At 47.2% G+C, this 19,001-nt stretch overlaps 1 protein-coding gene across 1 annotated transcript in view; it reads left to right on the top strand.

Annotated features, from left to right (window-relative positions):
• LOC147447753 (Zinc finger C-x8-C-x5-C-x3-H type family protein) overlaps positions 1-18,469 on the top strand; it is a 47,057-nt gene extending 28,588 nt beyond the window's left edge. The window contains exon 8 of the mRNA XM_086523466.1: positions 18,193-18,469. Coding sequence (XP_086379592.1) covers positions 18,193-18,330 — 138 coding nt within the window. The 3' untranslated portion in view covers positions 18,331-18,469. The remainder of the gene's footprint in view (positions 1-18,192) is intronic.
• The last annotated feature ends 532 nt before the right edge of the window (positions 18,470-19,001 follow it).

Raw genomic sequence — 19,001 nt, 5'->3', positions numbered from 1 at the left:
ACCCCCCTCTTGAAAGCATTGTAATCGACCGCGATTACGCTTGTAAAACCGACAAAAGCCATAAACCGTCTTTGCAGACACTGACTGTTAGTACCTACGTACTAGGAACACACATCTAGCACATGTACAAAATCGACAGTCACATCACACGACATCACCAGACATCACATGACATTCAACATTCATTCGGATCTTAGAGCATGATTTATCGGCAATGTAGCTAGCAATCACATCTAGGTCCAATCGGGACCTCATCGATGTCCGATTGACTAACCCCTATTGCAACCATGTCTTTTCGAGATCAAGTAGACCAAAATGCTGCAGTCATTTCGTCTATCAGTTCCTGTACTCAAAAGAAGTGAAGAAACAAATCAATATCATTATTAGGAATTCCATTTCATAAAGTCATCCAACAGAATACTGTCAACTATCAGGATCCCTGAAGCTCAAAGAGACATCAGTGACTTTAGTATCAAAATCGAGGCATCTGTTGACAAGGGAGCGGAGTGACTCCCCTCTTGTGCATCCCACTGCTCCAGATCTCTGGCCAAGCTGAATTCTGGGTTCCGTTTGGAGTAGACTATGCTAAACCAAAACATCGAGGTAAAGTTTCACAATCCGAGGAGTATCTGCTAGGTCCTCCTCCTCCATCCACTTCGCATCAAATGCAGGAAAGTTCTTGAACTTAACCAAGAACCGCCTTCGGACTTTACCTTTCTTCGTATCGTTATGTGCCAAAATCTGTTCAGGAACAAGGGTCTCCTCATTTTCTTCCACTTTGGGTTGCTCATCAGGCTCCTCATCATCAGGCACATCGCCCTTAATAGGTTTCAAGAGACTCACATGCAATGCATTGTGAATCCTCCAAGTATCTGGCAGTTTCAATCAGAAGGAGACATCATTTATCTTGTCAGTGATCTGGAAAGGTCCGTAGTATCGCATACTAAGCTTTGGAAAAAGCCTCTCCTTTCCCTTTTTCTTTCGTAGGCGTGCCCTTTCAAAACCTAAGAGCACCCAGTCATCCTCCTTTAATTTCAAGTCGCGACGATGGTGATCCACTGTCTTTTTCTCTCGTTCTTGAGACTGTTGCAAAGTCTCGCGAATCTTGGCAAAAGCCGTATCCAAATCTGGCGAATATTCATCCGCTTCAAATATCTAATCTTTCGTGCTCCGGAAGGATGGAACCTTCGCAGCACTTTCAACAATCTCACATGGCGTCTTCCACGTCGAAGAGTGTATCGTGTTATTGTAGGCAAATTCCACCAAAGGTAAGTTCTTTTCCCATTGAGTCTTGTGATCTGAGATACAACCAAGACCGCACCCAGACTACGACCACAAGCATCACAATATACTTCAAATGACTTTTGCAAGTCCGGCAAAGTCAAAACTGGTCCCGTAGTCGATTTCTCTTTCAATGTTTGAAAGGCAGTCACTTCTGTGGATCCCCACGAGAAAGGGACTCCTTTCTGTGTCAAGATATGCAAAGGGGAAGCAACCTTTGCAAACTTTCGTATGAACCGCCTGTAGTACGAACACAGTCCCAAGAAGCTTCCAACTTCATGGACATTCTTCCAATCGGGCCAATCACGTATAGTCTCTATCTTGGCCGAATCCACTGGCACTCCTGCTGCTAAGACAAAGTGTCCCAAAAAGTGTATCTCTGAAGCAGATGATCTCTGTGTTCTGCCTCATTCTTGGAGAAAACAATGATATCATCAAAGAAAGTGCCAACAAATAGCATGTGCTCTCGAAAAATCCTGTCTATCATCCGGTTAAATGTCGCAAGAGCATTGGTTAAACCAAAAGGCATCACCAAAAAAACTCAAATAACCCAAAAGTCGTCCGAAAAGCTGTCTTGTAGACGTCTTCAGCGCGATTCGGATATGATGATATCCACTCTTCAAGTCAATCTTGCCAAAGCAGAAGGATCCATCATCCCTGTAACCTGTCGAGTATATCATCGATCCTAGGAATCGGAAATTTGTTCTTGATGGTGATTTTGTTGAGAGCTCTATAATCAATGCACATTCTCCAAGATCCGTCTTTCTTCAAATCCAACAAACAGTGGAGAGCAGTGCGGTGAAGTACCAGGCTGGACAAGACCCTTTTCCAAGAGGTCTTTGTCACAAACGGGAGCGCATAACAACATAAAATACATTCGGATAAATAGGATTTATCACTTATTACTGAAGCGAGAGGATATAGAGAGAAATAAATAGAGAGAGAGATAGAGAGTGAGAAGATCGACACAGTACTGGGGACCAGAAGATGGGCTGGTCCCCCCCCGTAATAGTATCTTTATTACTGAGGAGAAGTCTATACAAGCACTTGAACCGAACGTATTACCACGTTCGTTCTAGAATAAGACTTGATGGTTCCGGGAAGCCTCAGCTTCCGATTCCTAGGGCAAAACCCTATTCCAAGGAACTTTCGTTTCTTATTCCAATTCCTCGAGAATCAAGGTTCTCGCCTCTCGATCTCACCTTCCAGACTCCGGGCATGGCATCCCTACAACTCTTTTCCAACTCTCTTTCCAGAGTCCTCTTCCCGCAGAACAACTCTGCTTTCCCGGACACGAAATCCTTACTTGGGAATCCCAACTTCCGGATCGCAACTTGAGAGACTACCTCTCTCCGATCCGTGGATCTTCTTCCCAAACTCGGGTACGAAACCCTTGGGCTGATCTGGCTCTAGTTCCTCAGAGCGCTTTTCTCCTGCAGAGGCTCATGCCTTCCTCTGCTCCTACTCCCTCACGAAGAGGAAGTACACCTGCAATCAAATACTCAAAGATCATAACATGAAAAACGTTACCTTCAAAGTCTCGACGCTCGAAACGCAACTCCGTTCTCGAAAAGCAATTCCCCGGAAGAGATCTTTACATAGAAAAATCCTCTCTTCCAATCCTACACACAAAAGAGGTGTGTTCTCGGGTTCCTTCTCGTAAATAAGCCCCGTCTACGACGTTTATGGGCTGAAAACAGAGAAAAACAACAACTTGTCGCGATGGAAACACGCTTCGTAGGCACTTCTTCGCGAGGGAACTCACGCACTGGGTCTTGGCGACATCTGGTACACTTGGGGCAGCCATGGGCATCATTGGCAACGTCTTCTTTACGGCTGAAATCTGCAGTAGCATCTCCTCCTTGCAAAGATTGGTCCTCCTCTCTGAGTGAGGGCATGTGATGCTTTTATAGCTCCTAGCCACGGGCACGAATAGCTGCTCGCGTAGAGATCGCGGCCGTTTTTTTTTTTTTTTCCCCCATTTTTTTTTCCCCCCGTTCTGCCAGAAAAAGAGAGAGAGAGAAAACGCTGGCTGATCTGTTGCCTTATTTATCAGATGGCTGCCCACTTATTAAGTGGGCGGCCGGCGTATTTTAAAAATAGTCTGAACCTGCCCAAAAACTCAATAAAACCTTATAAGTTAAAAACAATGCTTTCACAGCACTTCCCAGGCGTCCTTGGATGCAATCACATGCACAGTTGCAATGCAGACATAGACTTCCTCGCGGGAAAGCATCTGCTTTCCCGAAAAGCAATCCCGCTTTCTCAGAAAGCATCTATTTTTCCTCAAAGTTTCCTCTGAACCCATCTTCATTCAAGTGCTTGCTTTTCCTTGTGCACAATTCTAACGCAGTTCGAAATTTCCTCCTGACTATGGATATTCCCTTTCCGATGCACCCGTCACCCACCTTGTGACGCATCAGGAATACCCATCACCTAGTCCTTTCCTACGGAACTTACGGTACAATCTCCTTCACGATGCTCTATGTCACCCATCCTATGACACATCAGAGATGTCCGTTCCCGGATGGTCGGATACTTCTTTCCGATGCTCCCTGTCACCCATCCGATGTGACGCATCAGAAGTACCCGTTCATGGTGGCCTTACAGATATTCCCTTTCATAGTGCTCCCGTCATTACTGTGAATGACACACTAGGAATATTCTGTACTCGGATGTCTCCCGTGAGAAAAACCCTCTCACTTAAAATTCCAATAATTCATTTAGAATTATTTTTCCTTGGTGTTCCAAGCGAGAAAACCCTCTCACTTATAAATCCAATAATTCATTTAGAATTTATTTTTCTGTCAGATAAAGCCAATTTGGCAACAGTCTTTCACTTGGTTCATAATCTTTTCATTCTGTACTCGGCTCACACGGTAAGGTGGCCGGTTCGGTGGTGTGCTTCCAGGTATCGGATCAATGGTCTGATCTTCAGGCCCTCTGAAAAGCAATCGGCATGAGTGTGGAGAAAAATCTTGGTGTTCTTTTGATCAGGTCAAAACATATTCAACCTTTATCCATCGTTCAGTTCTCTCCCAAAAGAATGAGTAAAGAAACTGAAGTTCATCAAGTACAATCTTTGAGCCCTTCATTTGTCAAAGTCGCTTTCTCGGCTCGGTAGTCAACCACGGCGTAGTTTCGATGGTACCAAGGGATTCCAAGTAGAACGTCACTCGCGTGCCTTGAACACCCCTGTCATTGCAAACGAAGTTTGCCAATGCTCGGTGTAATGGCAACATCCCATCCGGGTGCCAGTCGAACTACCTCCGCCTGTGGCGTCAGTCTGTCGGGCGTAATTCCAGATCAAGACGCCAATTCCAAGTGAAAAGGAGTTGGCCTTGGCTCCTTCAAAAGAGCTTCCTGATCCTTCACTTTGCCCCAAAAAGCGGCAAAGTTTGTCCTTTCATTCATTTGATTCGGTGCAAGTCCCCCGCCATGTGGTACCAGTTCTGCTTTTCTATCTGCCTTTTCTGCCACGTTCCTCAGCTGCTCTCGAACTCTCAAGCCTGTCGTCGTTCTTATCATTCTTTTCTTCTGTGCCTTTTTAGGGCACTTCGTGGAGATATGTCCATGTTCCCCGGATCCAAAGCACTTCCCCTCTCTAATGAAGCGAGCTCTCTCCTCAGGAGTAAGCATGGGTCGTGCATCCTTTTTCTTTGGGTTGCTCTTTTTTCTTTCTACTTTCGTTCCCAGAAGTCTGTTTGGCTCGTTGTGTCATGGCCTCATCTGTGAGGTAGGTCAGACTGCCAGAGTGAATGGCAAAGTCCCGCTTCGTATGACTCATCAACTCCTGAATAGAAGCTGACTTCTGTTCCAAGCAGTAATCTCGGATCTTTGTAGGTAGACCCAAGGTAAACCGCTCAATCTGTTCTCTGAACGAGATCTTCTTGAATGAAGAGGCGGGTAGAAAAGACCTCCAGAATCTTTCACAATAAGCATTGATTGTATCTTTTTTGGTCATCCGAAGATGGTTCCAAGCAGCTCGTACATCTCGTTCAGATTCTTGCATCAACCAAGAAGAAATAAAAAGCTTCTTAAATTTCTGCCATTTAACTGGCGTAGTCTTGTTTAAAAGAAGAGTGGACCACCAAGTACGAGCATTCCCCTTAAAGTAAGAGGTAGCTCTCCGAATCTTGGAGTGCTCTGAATAGCATCCTCCCGCGAAAGCGATGTCAAACTGCTGTATAAAAGACAAAGCCTTCGAAGCATCTGAGTATCCTGAGAAAGTATCAAACTTGATCGAGTGGCCACCTTCCTTAAACTCTCGGACTTTCTTGCTTTTATCTTCGAGAAATTCATACTGGTTGGCTTTGTAAAAATTCTTCTTGTTCGCATAAAAGTTTCCGTCATCCGAATGTGAGCTGTCTGTAGACGAGTCCTCAGTAGAACTGTTAGTCTCTTGGCGAGATTTAGCCTTCTTTGCCTTTCTCTTGCCCTTTCCAAAGCGTTGCTTCTTGCTTCGCTTTTTACCTTTTCTGTCTTCTTCGCTCGAATCCGAGGAGCTAGAAGAACTGTCAGAAGAAGAAGAAGAAGAAGAAGAAGAAGAAGAAGAAGAAGAAGAAGAACTGGGTACTCGTTCAAATCGAACACGCTTCTTCTATTTCTTTGCCTTGTCAAAAGTCGACCGACGACCCAAATAACATGGAAAGTCAGTGCTTTTCTTTTGCTTTTTGCCATGCTTTTTGGCTTTCTTCTGTGCGTCAAAAAGCTCAGCAATCCGTGTATCAACCACCTCGTCTAGTTCCTTCTCTGAATATTGTTTGGGATCAGAAGGTTTCTTGAAAGCAGATTTCGAGGGTGGTGTAGTGGCTTTCTACCACTGTGCATGCACTTCCTGAAAAGAAGTCTCGCTCATATATTTTGCCAATTTCGGATCCTTCGCAAAACTGAGCATCATCTTTGTTGCATCACCGATCAATTGACGACGCTTCATCTCTCTTTGCTCCGCCTGAGTAGGCCGAGGCGGGCCATACTCTCTGTCTGAATCTTCGTTGTGATCCTAGCCTGCAGAGGGAGTCGACTGATCCTTGCGTGAAGCCATAGGTGCCGCGGAAAAAAAAATTGGGGATCGGATTTCGTGTAGAAGAGAAATCGGCCGTGCTCTGATACCACTGATCTGGCCCGGCGGAGTTTCGTGCCTAGAGATATTGGCCCCAAAGATTGGCGCTCCTTTCGATATTCTTTTAATCAGATCAAAGTACAAGAGAGTGGCTTGGGGTTCATTCTTAGACTCTGCGTCCAGATGCTCTGAGAAGTGAGGCCCTCACCACTAATTTACAGGTTACAAGGAATGCCCAAAAGCAGAGCCCCAAAAGCTTCAAATCAAAAGCAATTGCTCTCTCTCACTCCAAAACTTGAAAGCAAAAGCATTCTCTCTCTCTCTTTCTCATTAGGTAGAGAAAAAGCAAAATTTGCGTCGCTCATCTTTTTTTTTTTTTTCAGCCTCCGCAATCTCCGGAAATGGTAGAAATTAGGGTTTGCAAGAGTTTTAGGGTTTCTGGCAGAAATTAGGGTTTCTACTGTCCACCACGTCATCACTTTGTGACAATGTCTATAGCTACCAAGCAGCATACTCCAAGTACTTGGCAAACTTTCAAGAAAATTTTTGTCTGAAGTTATATGGTTTCTGACATCTTCCTCCGGAGTGCAACTTCTGGCAGAGTGGGGTATCCTGAAATGCTTGCCATGGAAACCCTAGCAGATTATATCCTGAAATTTCACTACATCTCCAGTAGATGTCTCTTCTCGAGTTGATAACGTTGGAGGTTTCAGGATGGAAAGTCGATTGACTTTTCGAGCTCGACTGATGTCGAGATTGCTTTTTAAGTTTGAGTTTTGTTTGATCTTGTTTGGGGAATTTGTTTGAAATGGATGGTATCTGTTTTGAACCTATTTTGGTGCTGATTTGAATTGTTTGACTCTGGTTTGATACTGGTTTCAATGCTTGGTGATTTTACTCCCAGGTGGAGAAGTGAGAAATACTGTTTTGGTATTATTTGAACTTCGGAATGACGAGGGCCGATGCCTGGGGAGCGTTTCGTTGCATGTTTGAAAACCTCCGAACGACGCAGGCCGATGCGTGGGGAGCGTTTGGTTGTATGCTTGTAAAATAATTGTTGTTGTGACTCTGCCCCGGACCTGGATGGTTATGCGGGAGGAGTATTAAGAAGTTTGAGCAGTGGTTACTCTCAACACCTGCAAACGACGCAGGCTACGGTTTGGGGGGCGTTTGGTTGTATAAGGCCTCTATATCTCTCGGCCCGAACCTTTTTAGGTTATGCGGGAGGAGTGATGAGGGAGTCGTTGAATATCTCCCGGCCCGGACCTTGTTAGGTTATGCGGGAGGAGTGTTCATCGGCGGCTTTATGTTTCTATGTCTTGTAACATGCATATGTAAGCATTTGTGTTGCATTGTGATGTGTCAACCACTGAATATTCCTAATTGGATGAGATTGCATGGGTATGTAATTTTAGTGCATCAAGACACCCGTGGAAGATCAGTACGGTCTGGGTGCGATGCTAATTTTACTACGCTGGAATATCAAGAGTTCCGATCTGGACGAAAGGAGAAGCTAACTCCTCGATCAAAAGAGCAGAAAGGAGAAGCTAATTGCTTCATAAAAAGAGCAAACTGAATGCCTCTCGGAAATTTTTGAGCTAACTTGAGTTGTTTTGTAGATATGCTGTAATCGAGGACGATTACTCTCTTTCAAGAAGGGGAGATGTAACAAACTGCTGACGTGTCGACCTACTGAGGAACGGAGCTACCGGCCGAGGGACCTAAACCCTAAGAAGAACAAGTAACAGAACAAGTGTCACAAAGTGATGACGTGGTTGCCCGAGAGCAGAAACCCTAACGCTAATTTTTGCCAGAAACCCTAATTGTTGAAATCCTAAAACCTGCAAACCCTACTGGAAACGGTAACCCTAAAACCTGCAAACTCTAATTTTGGAAACCCTAACCCTAAAACCTGCAAACCCTAATTTTGATCCTAACCCTAAAACTGTCGAAACCCTAACCCTAACTCTAAGGGCAGCAAGCAAATTTTTGAAATTTGCGTTGATTGATGACGTGACAAGCTGTACAGATTTCCGTGATTTACGGTGGCAGCTTTTTGGCTTTGCGTTTGGACCAGATGCTTTTAAGTTAGAAGACTTTTCACTGTAATTGCTTTTTAGGCCAAGGGCCTTTAAATATGAGGTTAGGGCTCATTCTATGGCATGCTTCCTGGAGAAGGTGCAGAGTTTGGAGTACCGGTTTGTACTGTGTTGATGCAATATAAAGAAGAAGTACCGAAAGGGGCGCCGAGGTTTGGGGCCAATACTCTTTGGGGTGGAATTCCGCCACTCCGTGTTGTGTGTCGTCTCTCTCTATTTCAGTTCAGTTGTTATTTGAAGTGCTTAAAGTTGTTCAGTCTGTTCTTTTCTATTGGCACGTGGTCCCCGTCTTGTGACAGGAACTGAAGAAAAGAATGAAGATTTAGGGCAAATTTCAACGGAAAAGTTTGCTAGGATGGAGTACAAACGTCAACTGCAGAATGACATAATTGTGAACAGATTGATTAAGTACTCTAGGGACCCGAGATTGGCGAAACACTTGAAGAATTACATGATCGATGAGATTTACTCGAGAAGGCGTGAGGCCATTGATTCTCCTCTCAAGTCAAGAGGAAAGCTGGAAGGACAGACGAGTGCAGATAAGCGGAACTTGTACTCGCAGAAAGAGATGGACAAGAACTCTTGAAAAGAAAATGAACCAGAGGACCACCTGAAGATAAGCCAAAGAGTTACAAAGTAGCAGTCGAGTGCGGAAGAAAAGGAAAGACGAAAGCAAGGTTGGTACGAGATTTTGTGGGGATTGACTTCGATCAGATGAACGAAAATATCGAACTTTACACAGCATGGGGCAAAGTGCGAGACCAAGAAGCCCTCATTATCTTTGATGGAGGAGCCAAGGCCAACTTTTGTTCACTTGAATTGGTGGCTCGACTTGGAATTATGCCCGACAGGCTGAGGCCACAGGCAGAGGCAGTTCTAGCGGCACTCGGTTGGGATGTTGCCATTACAACGATCATTGGCAAACTTCGTTTGCAATGTTAGGGGTGTTTAGGGCAGGAGGACTTTTATATCATGCCTTTGGAAGGGTGTGATGTCCTCGGAGGAATCCCTTGGTACCACAAGAACAACGCCGTGGTTGACTATTGGGCTAAGAAAGCGACTTTGACGAATGAGAAGGGCAAAGAGATTGTACTTGACGGATAAAACTGAAAGGCGAGTCCGTCCCACTTGATGAAATCTAGTTTCTTTTTACTCGATGACGATTGAAGGTCGAATATGTTTGACCTCGAAAAAGAACAACAAGATCTTTGCAAACTTAGGCTGACTGTTTCTCTGAGGGTGTACCAGGTGAGTTGCCTCCTTCACGTCCCGAAGAGCACATGATTGATTTTCTGATAGTACACCACCGAACCGGCCACTTTACAAAGTTAGCGGAGGTCAACATAAAGAAACAATGAACGAGAACAGATTTCCACATTACGAGGATGGATGATATACTCGACAGACTTCAGGGTTCTACTTGTTGAATTGATCTGAAGAGTGATTATCATCAGATTCGAATTGCTGTGGGAGACGTCTACAAGACAGCTTTTAGGATGATTTTTTGGATTTGCAGAGAGTACCGATCATTTGTGGGTACTTTCTTTGACAACATTATTGTTTTCCCCAAGAATGAAGCAGAACACAGACACCACTTGTTGCAGGTTTTCCTGGCATTGCGGAAGCATAAATTGTATATAAATGTGAAAAAGAGCGAGTTTTGTCATTTGCTTGAGATACATTTCTTGGGACACATCGTCTCAACAGAAGGTGAAAAGATGAACCCGGCCAAAATTGGCGTGATTTGAAGAGTGTTCATGAGGTTCGACGCTTATCTGGGCTTGTGCTCATAATTATCGGTGGCTCGTTCGAAAATTTGCAGAGATTGTTTCCCCTTTGCATATATGCTGATTCAGAAAGGAGTTCCTTTTACTTGGAACCGATAGAGAATTGCAGCCTTTGAGACTCTCAAAGAAAAGTTGACTACTGGACTCCTGTTGGCCTTACCAGACTTGCAAAAGACATTCAAAGTTTACTGTGATGCTTATGGTCGTAGGTTGGGAGCAGCCTTGTTGCAAGAAGGCCATGTAATTGCTTATGGGAGCAGGATGTTTTTACGTCCTGAAATGGTTGCACAGATTTATGAAAAAGAGCTATTGGCAGTGATCCATGTTCTTACTCAGTGGTGACATTGTTTACTCGGAGCTGATTTTACAGTCTTTACGGATCATCAAAGTTTACGCTACTTCCTGTCACAGAAGCAGCTTTCGGAAAAGCAGATGAGATGGGCTAACATCTTGTCACAGTTTCATTTCCAGATTGCCCATGTTCAGGGACACAAAAATTTGGTGGTGGATGCTTTGTCTCGGAAGCCCCTTGTATCGGCTATTTTTTGCAATTCATCATAGAAACTTTGAGTATATGGTTGAACAGTACGCCACAAATCTTGACTTTGCGAACATCTTTTTTTTTCCGAGAAAAAGATCCTTCTATTAGTTAATGAAACTGCCCATAGGGCTACAATCACCTCTTCAAGAGAGAGCTACAACAACCATGATGGGGAGACTCTCCCAATGAAAAAACAGCATATGTACAATGAGGCAAAATCAAGAGACGGGAGGAGGGAAAAGCCACACAGGTGGTCGGTAGTGCCATCGGAGTACACCCTGGACCATGGTGTGGAAAGGCCCTGGATGCTAGAGTCGAAGGAAAGCCTCTCTGCACTCCCGCATGCGGTCGGAGCTGCCCTATAGTCTCTTGAGCTGTCGTCTGAGAGTGTGGATCAGCTCTAGCCAAAGATCGCGAACAGTCTCTGCTGGTGGCACAGGGTGAGCCTCAAAGATGCAGAAGCAACGGGCCTGCCAGATGAACTAGAGTATCAGGCCACTGATGAGCTCCCAACACTCCTCTCTCTCACTGCACCACTCCTGTCAGTGTGAGGACTTCCTTTGGTCAAGAGCTGCTGGGTCAAGATCGATGACACAAGTCCTCTGACAAGCCTGAAAACTCTAACCAGTCACCTAGAGATCACGCTGGACCCGTTGCCATGGGACCCCAGGAAACATGAGGCCGACTACCAACCAAGTGGCCTCTCTCAGTGCTAACCATGGGGTTCCAAACAAGGGGTTGTCGCAGACGCTCCTCCGTGCAAGCAGGCTGACGTTGCTCCAGGCCTCGCCGCAGGTGCTCCCAAGATCGAAGCAACCCCACAGCGAAGCGATCCTCCAGTCTCTTGCTCAAACCAACTCTGCGCATCTTTGTGAAGATCCATCAGGTCGAAGGTTGCCAGGGGCCTCCTGCCTGAGGCACCCTAGCACGAAGCCGCTGTAACAAGAACTTCTTCAAGGGCTCCTCACCTGGAAGAAGACCTCGGACGATGAACTTCCGCAGAAGGGCACTGCTGTGCTGTGCTAGGTCTATGATCCCTAGACCTCCCTGTGAACAAGGAAGAGTGATGACCTGCCAAGCCACTTTGGCCCGGGTTGTCAGTGCGGCAGAGACTCAACTATTTGTGTCCAAAACTCTGCGCGTGCACTCACCACATTGGGCGCATAGATGTTCAGGAAGCCCACAAGGCAAACCCTGAACGTGCATAGTGATCCATTGAGCCCTGCGTGGCACAATAATCCCTCTGCCCACAATGGCCTGCTGCAAAGAATCCGCAATAGTCATACATACCCCACCCTGGATGCCTCCAGGTCCAAAAGCAGCTGACCAAAAAATATCATATCGACCACGCAAGAACTGACCACAACGTCTAATGCGGCTCTCACACAAATGGTGCTCCTGTAGCATAAGGAGATCAATCTCTCCTCCCACAAGGCAGCGCTGAAGCTCCTGACGTAGGCGGCCCCGCTGACGCTGAAACTGGGGCCCACCAAGTCCCTGCACGTTTTATGAGACGATCCTCAGGAGAGCGAGAGAGAATGGATGCTGCCGCAACAGCTAAACGTGCTATCTTCGAGGCTGGCTTGGATGGGGAGTAATCCGCATCCGAGCGTCCTCTAGATAGGCGTGACTGCAACGAGTGCCTGGCCCAAGCCCAAGTAGAGCGAGCCGTACGTAAAGCAACCTCCTCTGTCTAGGAGTCCTCATGAATGTGTACATAGCATGGCAAGCACTGTGTATCGGCAAAGAAGTAAACCACAGTGTGTCTACATCCTGCTGTATTTGGAGGGGTCACCGCAAACTTGGCCAATGGCCACAAAGTCTGAAGCATGTCTGTAACTCCTAGTTCTCCCATGTGGTAAGAGAACTCTAGGACCTGTGTGTGCAACCACCCCAACTCTGAGTCGAGAGTCCACTCAGTCTGGTCCCAGCCAACCGCTGAGTCCAAGGCTTCTATCCCCCTAGCTGTAAGGAACAAAACATGGACCCTGAAGCAGGCTACCTCATGGTCTGCTGAGGGGTCATCGAGAAAACGAGTGGGAGAAGTCCCATCGGCGTCGAATGTCGATGCACGTCAGACCATGAGGGATAGCTGCAAGGGGAGACTTCTGTACCTATAGAGGGGATCGCAAGAAAGGCTGCCCCTCTCTCGCCAAGCGACTCGTGGTAAAGGCGCTGCCAAGAGATCTCCTAGCAGCCGTAGATGGCCCTGCCCCCTCGGTCGACTGTGGAACTGGAGCGGGAGGGGGGGGAGTAGGAGCAGGGGGAAGAGGTGGAGAGGAGGGGCGAGGGGGAGCGGCAGAGGTAGAGGGGCGGGGGGGGGGGGGGGGGGGGGGGGGGGGGGGGGAGAGGCGGTGGGAGCAGGAGGTGGGGAGGATGATGAGGAGGGGGGGAACTTTGGGGGGGGGGCTATCGAGGGTGAAGCCGAGGTGGGGGCCTCATCCTGCTCAAGAGGACCGAAACGGTTCCCCGTGGGAACCCACTGCTGCTGCTTAGGCGCATGAGGACCACTCTGAGTGCCAGGTTGTCGCTGTGGCCCTTATCGTTGTCGACCACGGACCTGTTGCCATCCCTCCTCTGCTGGAGCCCCAGGCTCGGAGGGTGGCTCTGCATGTGTGCGCTGTGTCTCTGCATGTGACTGTTGGCCAGCCCTTGCAAGCTGGGGTTGAGTCTGTGGTGTAGGACGAGGCCTCCTCCGTGGACAGGCGTTCGCGAGATGGCCCATCTATCGACAAATGAAGCACTGGTTTGGGAGGCCCGAATACTCCATGCTCTGTCTAAACCAACCCCCACTCACCCCAGGCAGAAGAATGACCTTCGAGAGCGTGTGAGTGTCCCTGACCAAAACACGAACTGAGGGAATGCCAGCCGCCTTGGCAGCTACTGAGGCTGCCGTGCGAGGTGTCTCCAAGACAGTCCCAATTGCTGAGCCTATCCTGGACAAAAGTGGTAAGTACTCCCTCCGCAAACCAGGAAAGCAGACGGAGATGGGGATGATCTGAAGCAGGGTCAAAACCATGTCTCCACTGTCGAAAGTGGGCTCGAGTTGCTTGATTGGTCAATCGACTCATGGCGATGACCTTGGACGCCATCTCGGAGGTCTCAAACTCGATCTGATAGTAGCCTCGCCCGAGTATCTATACGTCCAAGATCTTGGCCACCTCTGCGAGAAGGCGGGCTTGGAGAGGTCACGCAACTCTCCTCTGTTGGGTGGAGTGCCGAGAATGTTGCAGATGACAGAAGTCGCTTGCAAGCGCTCTCTCTGCGGCTAGGGTCGCTTGCTCTGTTGGTGAGAGAGCAAGTCGAATGGTGGGCTCAGCGAGGTCAAGCGAGGGGGCTTTGGAAGAGTCCCTCTTTGGTGGAGCTGGAGCCTCCACCCGTGTCTACTGCTGTGTCGGAGAAGCGGATAGAGTGATTTCGTTGCAACAGACCTTGACGAGCATTGTCCAAAAAATAGCACTGCCAACGCCAGCTGAAGGAAACCTTCGGGAAGAAAGACAAAGAGCGAAGAAAGCGGCCGGGGGGGGGGGGGGGGGGGGGGCAATGTGGGTGGCAGGGAAGCGGGCTGGCTGGGAACCGGGTGGGGGGCGAGGGGTGGGCAGCGAGAGAGGCAGCGGAATGGGGGGGCTGTGAAGCGGGTGCAACAGCAGGCGGGCAGGGTGGACAACGCAAGGGGCGGGCAGGGGCTGGCTGCGCAGGGGGGCGGGTAGGACGGGCTGCGCAGGGGGTGGGCAGGGAGGGCTACGCGAGGTGGTGAGGGCGAGGGTGCTACGCAGGGGCGGGGGGGTAGGCAGCGATGGCGAAGAAGGGGGGAGGGAGCAAGCGGGCAGCAGCAGCGAGCGCCATGACTCCTTTGAGTTAGCCTAAGGATTATCAAACAGTTGTGAGGGCACCGACTTTGCAGACATCTTTACCTGCATATAGAATGGGGAGACAGTTCTAGGGTATTGCTTGCGGGATGCACAACCCTTGAGGGAAAAGGTCTCGACCGAGTGCCATTGTCCACCTTTTTACAGGCCACCGCGGCATAGATACCACCCTGAAGGGTGTGGAGTGTTACTTCTACTGGCTGAGGCTTAAAAAGGAAGTGATGACTTTGTTCTTAGTTGTTTAGTATGCCAAAAGGTCAAGTTTGACAGGCATAAGGCACACGGACTCTTACAGCCTTTACCCATCCCCACCCTCCCTTAAGAAAGCATTCACGGATTTTCCGAATATATGGCATGCCTTAGTCCATTGCTTGGACAGGGATCCCCGGTTGACTAGTTTGTTTTGGAGGGCAATCTGGGAGAAAATTGGCATGCGGTTGCTGTTCTCGTCCTCGTTCCACCCGTAGACAGATGGGCAATTTGAGATAGCCAATTCAATGGTTTTAAATTTGTTGAAGTCTTATTTTTCGGATTAGAAGACTTAATGGGAAAAGTTTTTGCACTGTTTGCCTACAACACACAGGGAAGGCGCCATTTGAAGTATTGGAGGGTGCTAAGAAGGTTCTTCAATTTCTAAGCACCTAAGACAAGATTCTTTTGAAGTAGATTTTTGAAACAAAGTCTAGAAGGCATGGAAGGCCATCCAGCCGTTCAAAGGAGGAGAGCTCGTCCTCTTTTGACAATGACCAAGGAGTTGAAGGAAGGGAGTCAGGCCGTCATGTTTCAGACGTTTTTCAGGCTACCAGGACACCCATCGAGCCCTTGAGTTTGTACATCAGTTTGATGCTGCCTTCTCTGGAGGACGGTCCTCAGAACAATCCAAGGTGTGAAAGGCAGCATGTTACTGACATTGGATGACTACTTCTAGAGGTTTTGGGATACTTGCTTGCCAGTGTCTTCGTTTCAGAAGATTACTTTGAAAGACCAGATTGAGTGGTTTTGTTGTGGTTTGCTAAAGAGATTCAAGACTATGCTTTAAACCAGAAGTCTTGACTCCATTCAGAGACTTACGGGACATGACTAAGCAACGATTTCGAATGCATGCCGGCTCATTGACTTATGTGACGGACAGGATAGTATCCACCTCAAAAAGGCAAGAGTGTGCCAGTGAACAAAATGAATCAAGGGAACCGGATGACAGCTTGTCATCGGAATCTGGAGAATCAGAGGGTTCCGACAAACTAAGGGGAACCAGATGCAAGTTCATCAAAGGATTCTAGAGAAAGAGAAATCAGATGATAGTGTTTATCAGGGTTCCAATGACTGACACTTACGTGCCAATGGACAGGGGAAGCGGAAGACGCTACCTGTAGGTCCCAAGGCACAAGGAAAGAAAGGAAAAAGGGAATCAGCTGGTAGATCATAACATTCCCCAGACCCAGGATAAGATTTTGGAGCCGATCAGTATGATCTAGATGTGAATACTGCTTTTGCCAAGGTGCACGAGGCTCTTGAGAAGTTTCAAGCACGGCTTTAGAAGGCAGCTTTCATGATTCGACGCGAGTTGCAGCTGAAGGAAAATGATTTGGGTGCTCTACGGTTTGAGAAGGCATGCCTTAGAAAACGAAAGAAAGAAAGAACGAGACGATGATGACTTTGGAGCAGTGACAACTCCCGAATGAACTTGAAGAGAAAGAGAGCGAGGAGATACTCGTTCTGAAATAGATATTGACTTTCCAAGATGGGAAAGAGAAAGGTAAAGCGAACGGTGGTTCTTCGTTAAGACCATCGGGCATTAAATGTGAAATGGATGGAGGAGGACCTAGCAGATACTCCTCGGATTTGGAACTTTACCTCGACGCTTTTGGTCTAGCAGTGGCTATTCCATGAGTTCCTACAGATTAGCGGGTTGAATCTGGTGCAGGCGGGACTGCACAAGAGAGGAGCTACTCCGCTCCTATGTCACAGATTACCTAGAAAGAATAAAGTCATTGATTTTCCATTAAATTTCAGGGATACTGATGGGCTGATAGTATTCTGCTGAATGACTTCATGGGGGAAGTACTTTGACTTGGGATCATCGAAAATGATTTCTTGCACATGACATTGCTCAAGGCGAATGATTACTCGCACACGACAGTGCTTGAGTCGAAAATCTCTATAGACATGATCGCAACATGGGATTAATTAATCTGACATCAGTGAGGTCCGGAATGGATCTAGATGTGGTTACTAAATACGTTGTTGGCAGTCATGGTATGAGATTCGGAATGAATTTTTCTGTGATGGATTTGATTTGTCATGTGATTTCGTGTGATGTCATGTGCAGCGATGTGACTGTCATCTTTGTACAAGCGCTAGATGTGTCGTGTCTAGTGCGTCGGTACTTAGAGTCAATGTCTATTGAACTGGTTTATGGCCTCTGTCTGTTTTGCACGCGTAATCGAGGGTGATTACAATTCTTTCAAGAGGGGGGTATGTCACAAAGTGATGACGTGGCATGACCACCCGGACAGGTGCTGACGTGGAAGTAGTACGGGCTCTCTTGATTTTGCACTGATTGTTGATGTGGCAGAAAAGACAGTGCTGACGTGGCAGCCTGTATGGAATTCCACTTTTTGCGCTGGCTGATTTTACTAGTAGATTTTGAGCCAGTTTCTTTTGGGGATTATTGCTTTTGAGTTGGAAGCTCTTGGGGCTCTGCTTTTGGCATCCCTTGTAAAAATTTATAAGTGCCCTTGGGGCCTCACTCTGTTGGGCATTTGGACGCAGAGTCTGAGAGCGTTTGTTCCTGACGGGAGTTGTATTTTGCTCAAGATTTAATAAATAAAGAAATACTGAAAGGGGCACCAAGTCAATACCTCTGGGCACGGAACTACCGCGGGCCATGTCATCCCGAATTGAACTGTGATTTAAAGTTGTGAATTGTTTTCAGTGATTCTCTCGTGTGTCATGCTAGATTTCCGACTTGGGGTGCCCAAGCCTGTTACACACTCCCCGTCTCGCGTGTGGTGCACTCTCTCTCAGTCAGTTGTTTTGAAGTGTTTAAAGTTGTCTCGTCTATTCTTTTCCGTTGGCACCTGGTCCCCTCCCGTTACACTTTTCCTGGATGGCACCTTCTGTGGCAATAGTTCTGGTTATCGTCTTCCCACCCATCCTTCAACCTCGTGTAGTGGTTGCCTCTCAGTCCGTCTTTTGATGTTGGCTTGGGTTTCTTCAGTCTTGCTTCCTGGATGGTTTTCCTCTTCACAGCAGCTTGGTAGTGTCTATCCTTGGTGGATACTCCCTCCTTTCTCATCCTTTCCCTTCAGTAGTTGCCAGGGCACTTTTTACCCTAATTAAGAGTTTTTGCCCTTGGCGTTTTTTGTGGTTTGGCCACTGGACCTTGTAACTGCCTCCGGGCACCATTGAAACTTTTTTTTACGTTCCCTTGGGGTCGGCACCATTTTGGGACCTCCAAGGGGTCGAGTAATAGAATGTGAGAAGAGAGAGAGAGAGAGAGAGAGAGAGAGAGAGAGAGAGAGAGAGAGAGAGAGAGAGAGAGAACGTGCAGGGTGATAGTGGGCCAAGTACATCTCAAGCAATGTCTGATGAAGACGAGATTTTTGATGACGACGATGATGAGCTGGATCCTGAGGAGCTTGATGAATTGGAGGCTAGCATTGCAAAAGCTTCATTGGAAAATACATGAGGTGGTGGCCGAAATAGTCAAAGTGGGACTTGGGTTGCAAGAGTTTGCTGTTTTCCAGATTTGGATAGCAAAATCCTGAAGAAACATTCCACCCTTGATGAGATGGGTTGATGTTCGTTGTCTGTACGGCTGGTTTTGCACGAGGTTGTGGTGCCTATGTGTCCCCTTGAGCTATTATTCAAAAAATAGGACGGGTTTAATCCTGTTTAGAATTGGTAACTTATGAATAATCATGTATTTTGTCATTCTGGAAGCCACGAAAATGGTGGCTTAGCAAGATCTGAGTTGTGTACATCCATGTACTGAGAGAGCTTGGTAATTGGGTATGTGGCTGATTTATAATGTTCTTTTACGTTATGGTAACCAGGTTCTTTTACGTTATGGTAACCTTGGTATATGTGTTATGCGAATTAGTTGTCTATCTCCATTGACAACTCTCTCTCTCTCTCTCTCTCTCTACGCACGTTCCTCTCCCAACCACAATATGGACTCTGTTGCAATGCTCATTTCAACAATTCTTGAGCATCGAGAGTAGCTCCACACACCCCACATGATAGGTTTCTTTTGGTCCCATAGGTCATATTTGACCTTCGAGGACAATAATGAAATCTCTCTCTCTGTGTGCGCATTTAACTTGCGACGATGGTGGAAGCTGCCACAAGTATGATCAT

Source organism: Adiantum capillus-veneris, chromosome 11, assembly GCF_014529385.1.
Source record: "Adiantum capillus-veneris isolate H3 chromosome 11, ASM1452938v2, whole genome shotgun sequence".
Lineage (NCBI taxonomy): Eukaryota > Viridiplantae > Streptophyta > Polypodiopsida > Polypodiales > Pteridaceae > Adiantum > Adiantum capillus-veneris.
This window is presented reverse-complemented; position numbering and strand designations above follow the sequence as displayed.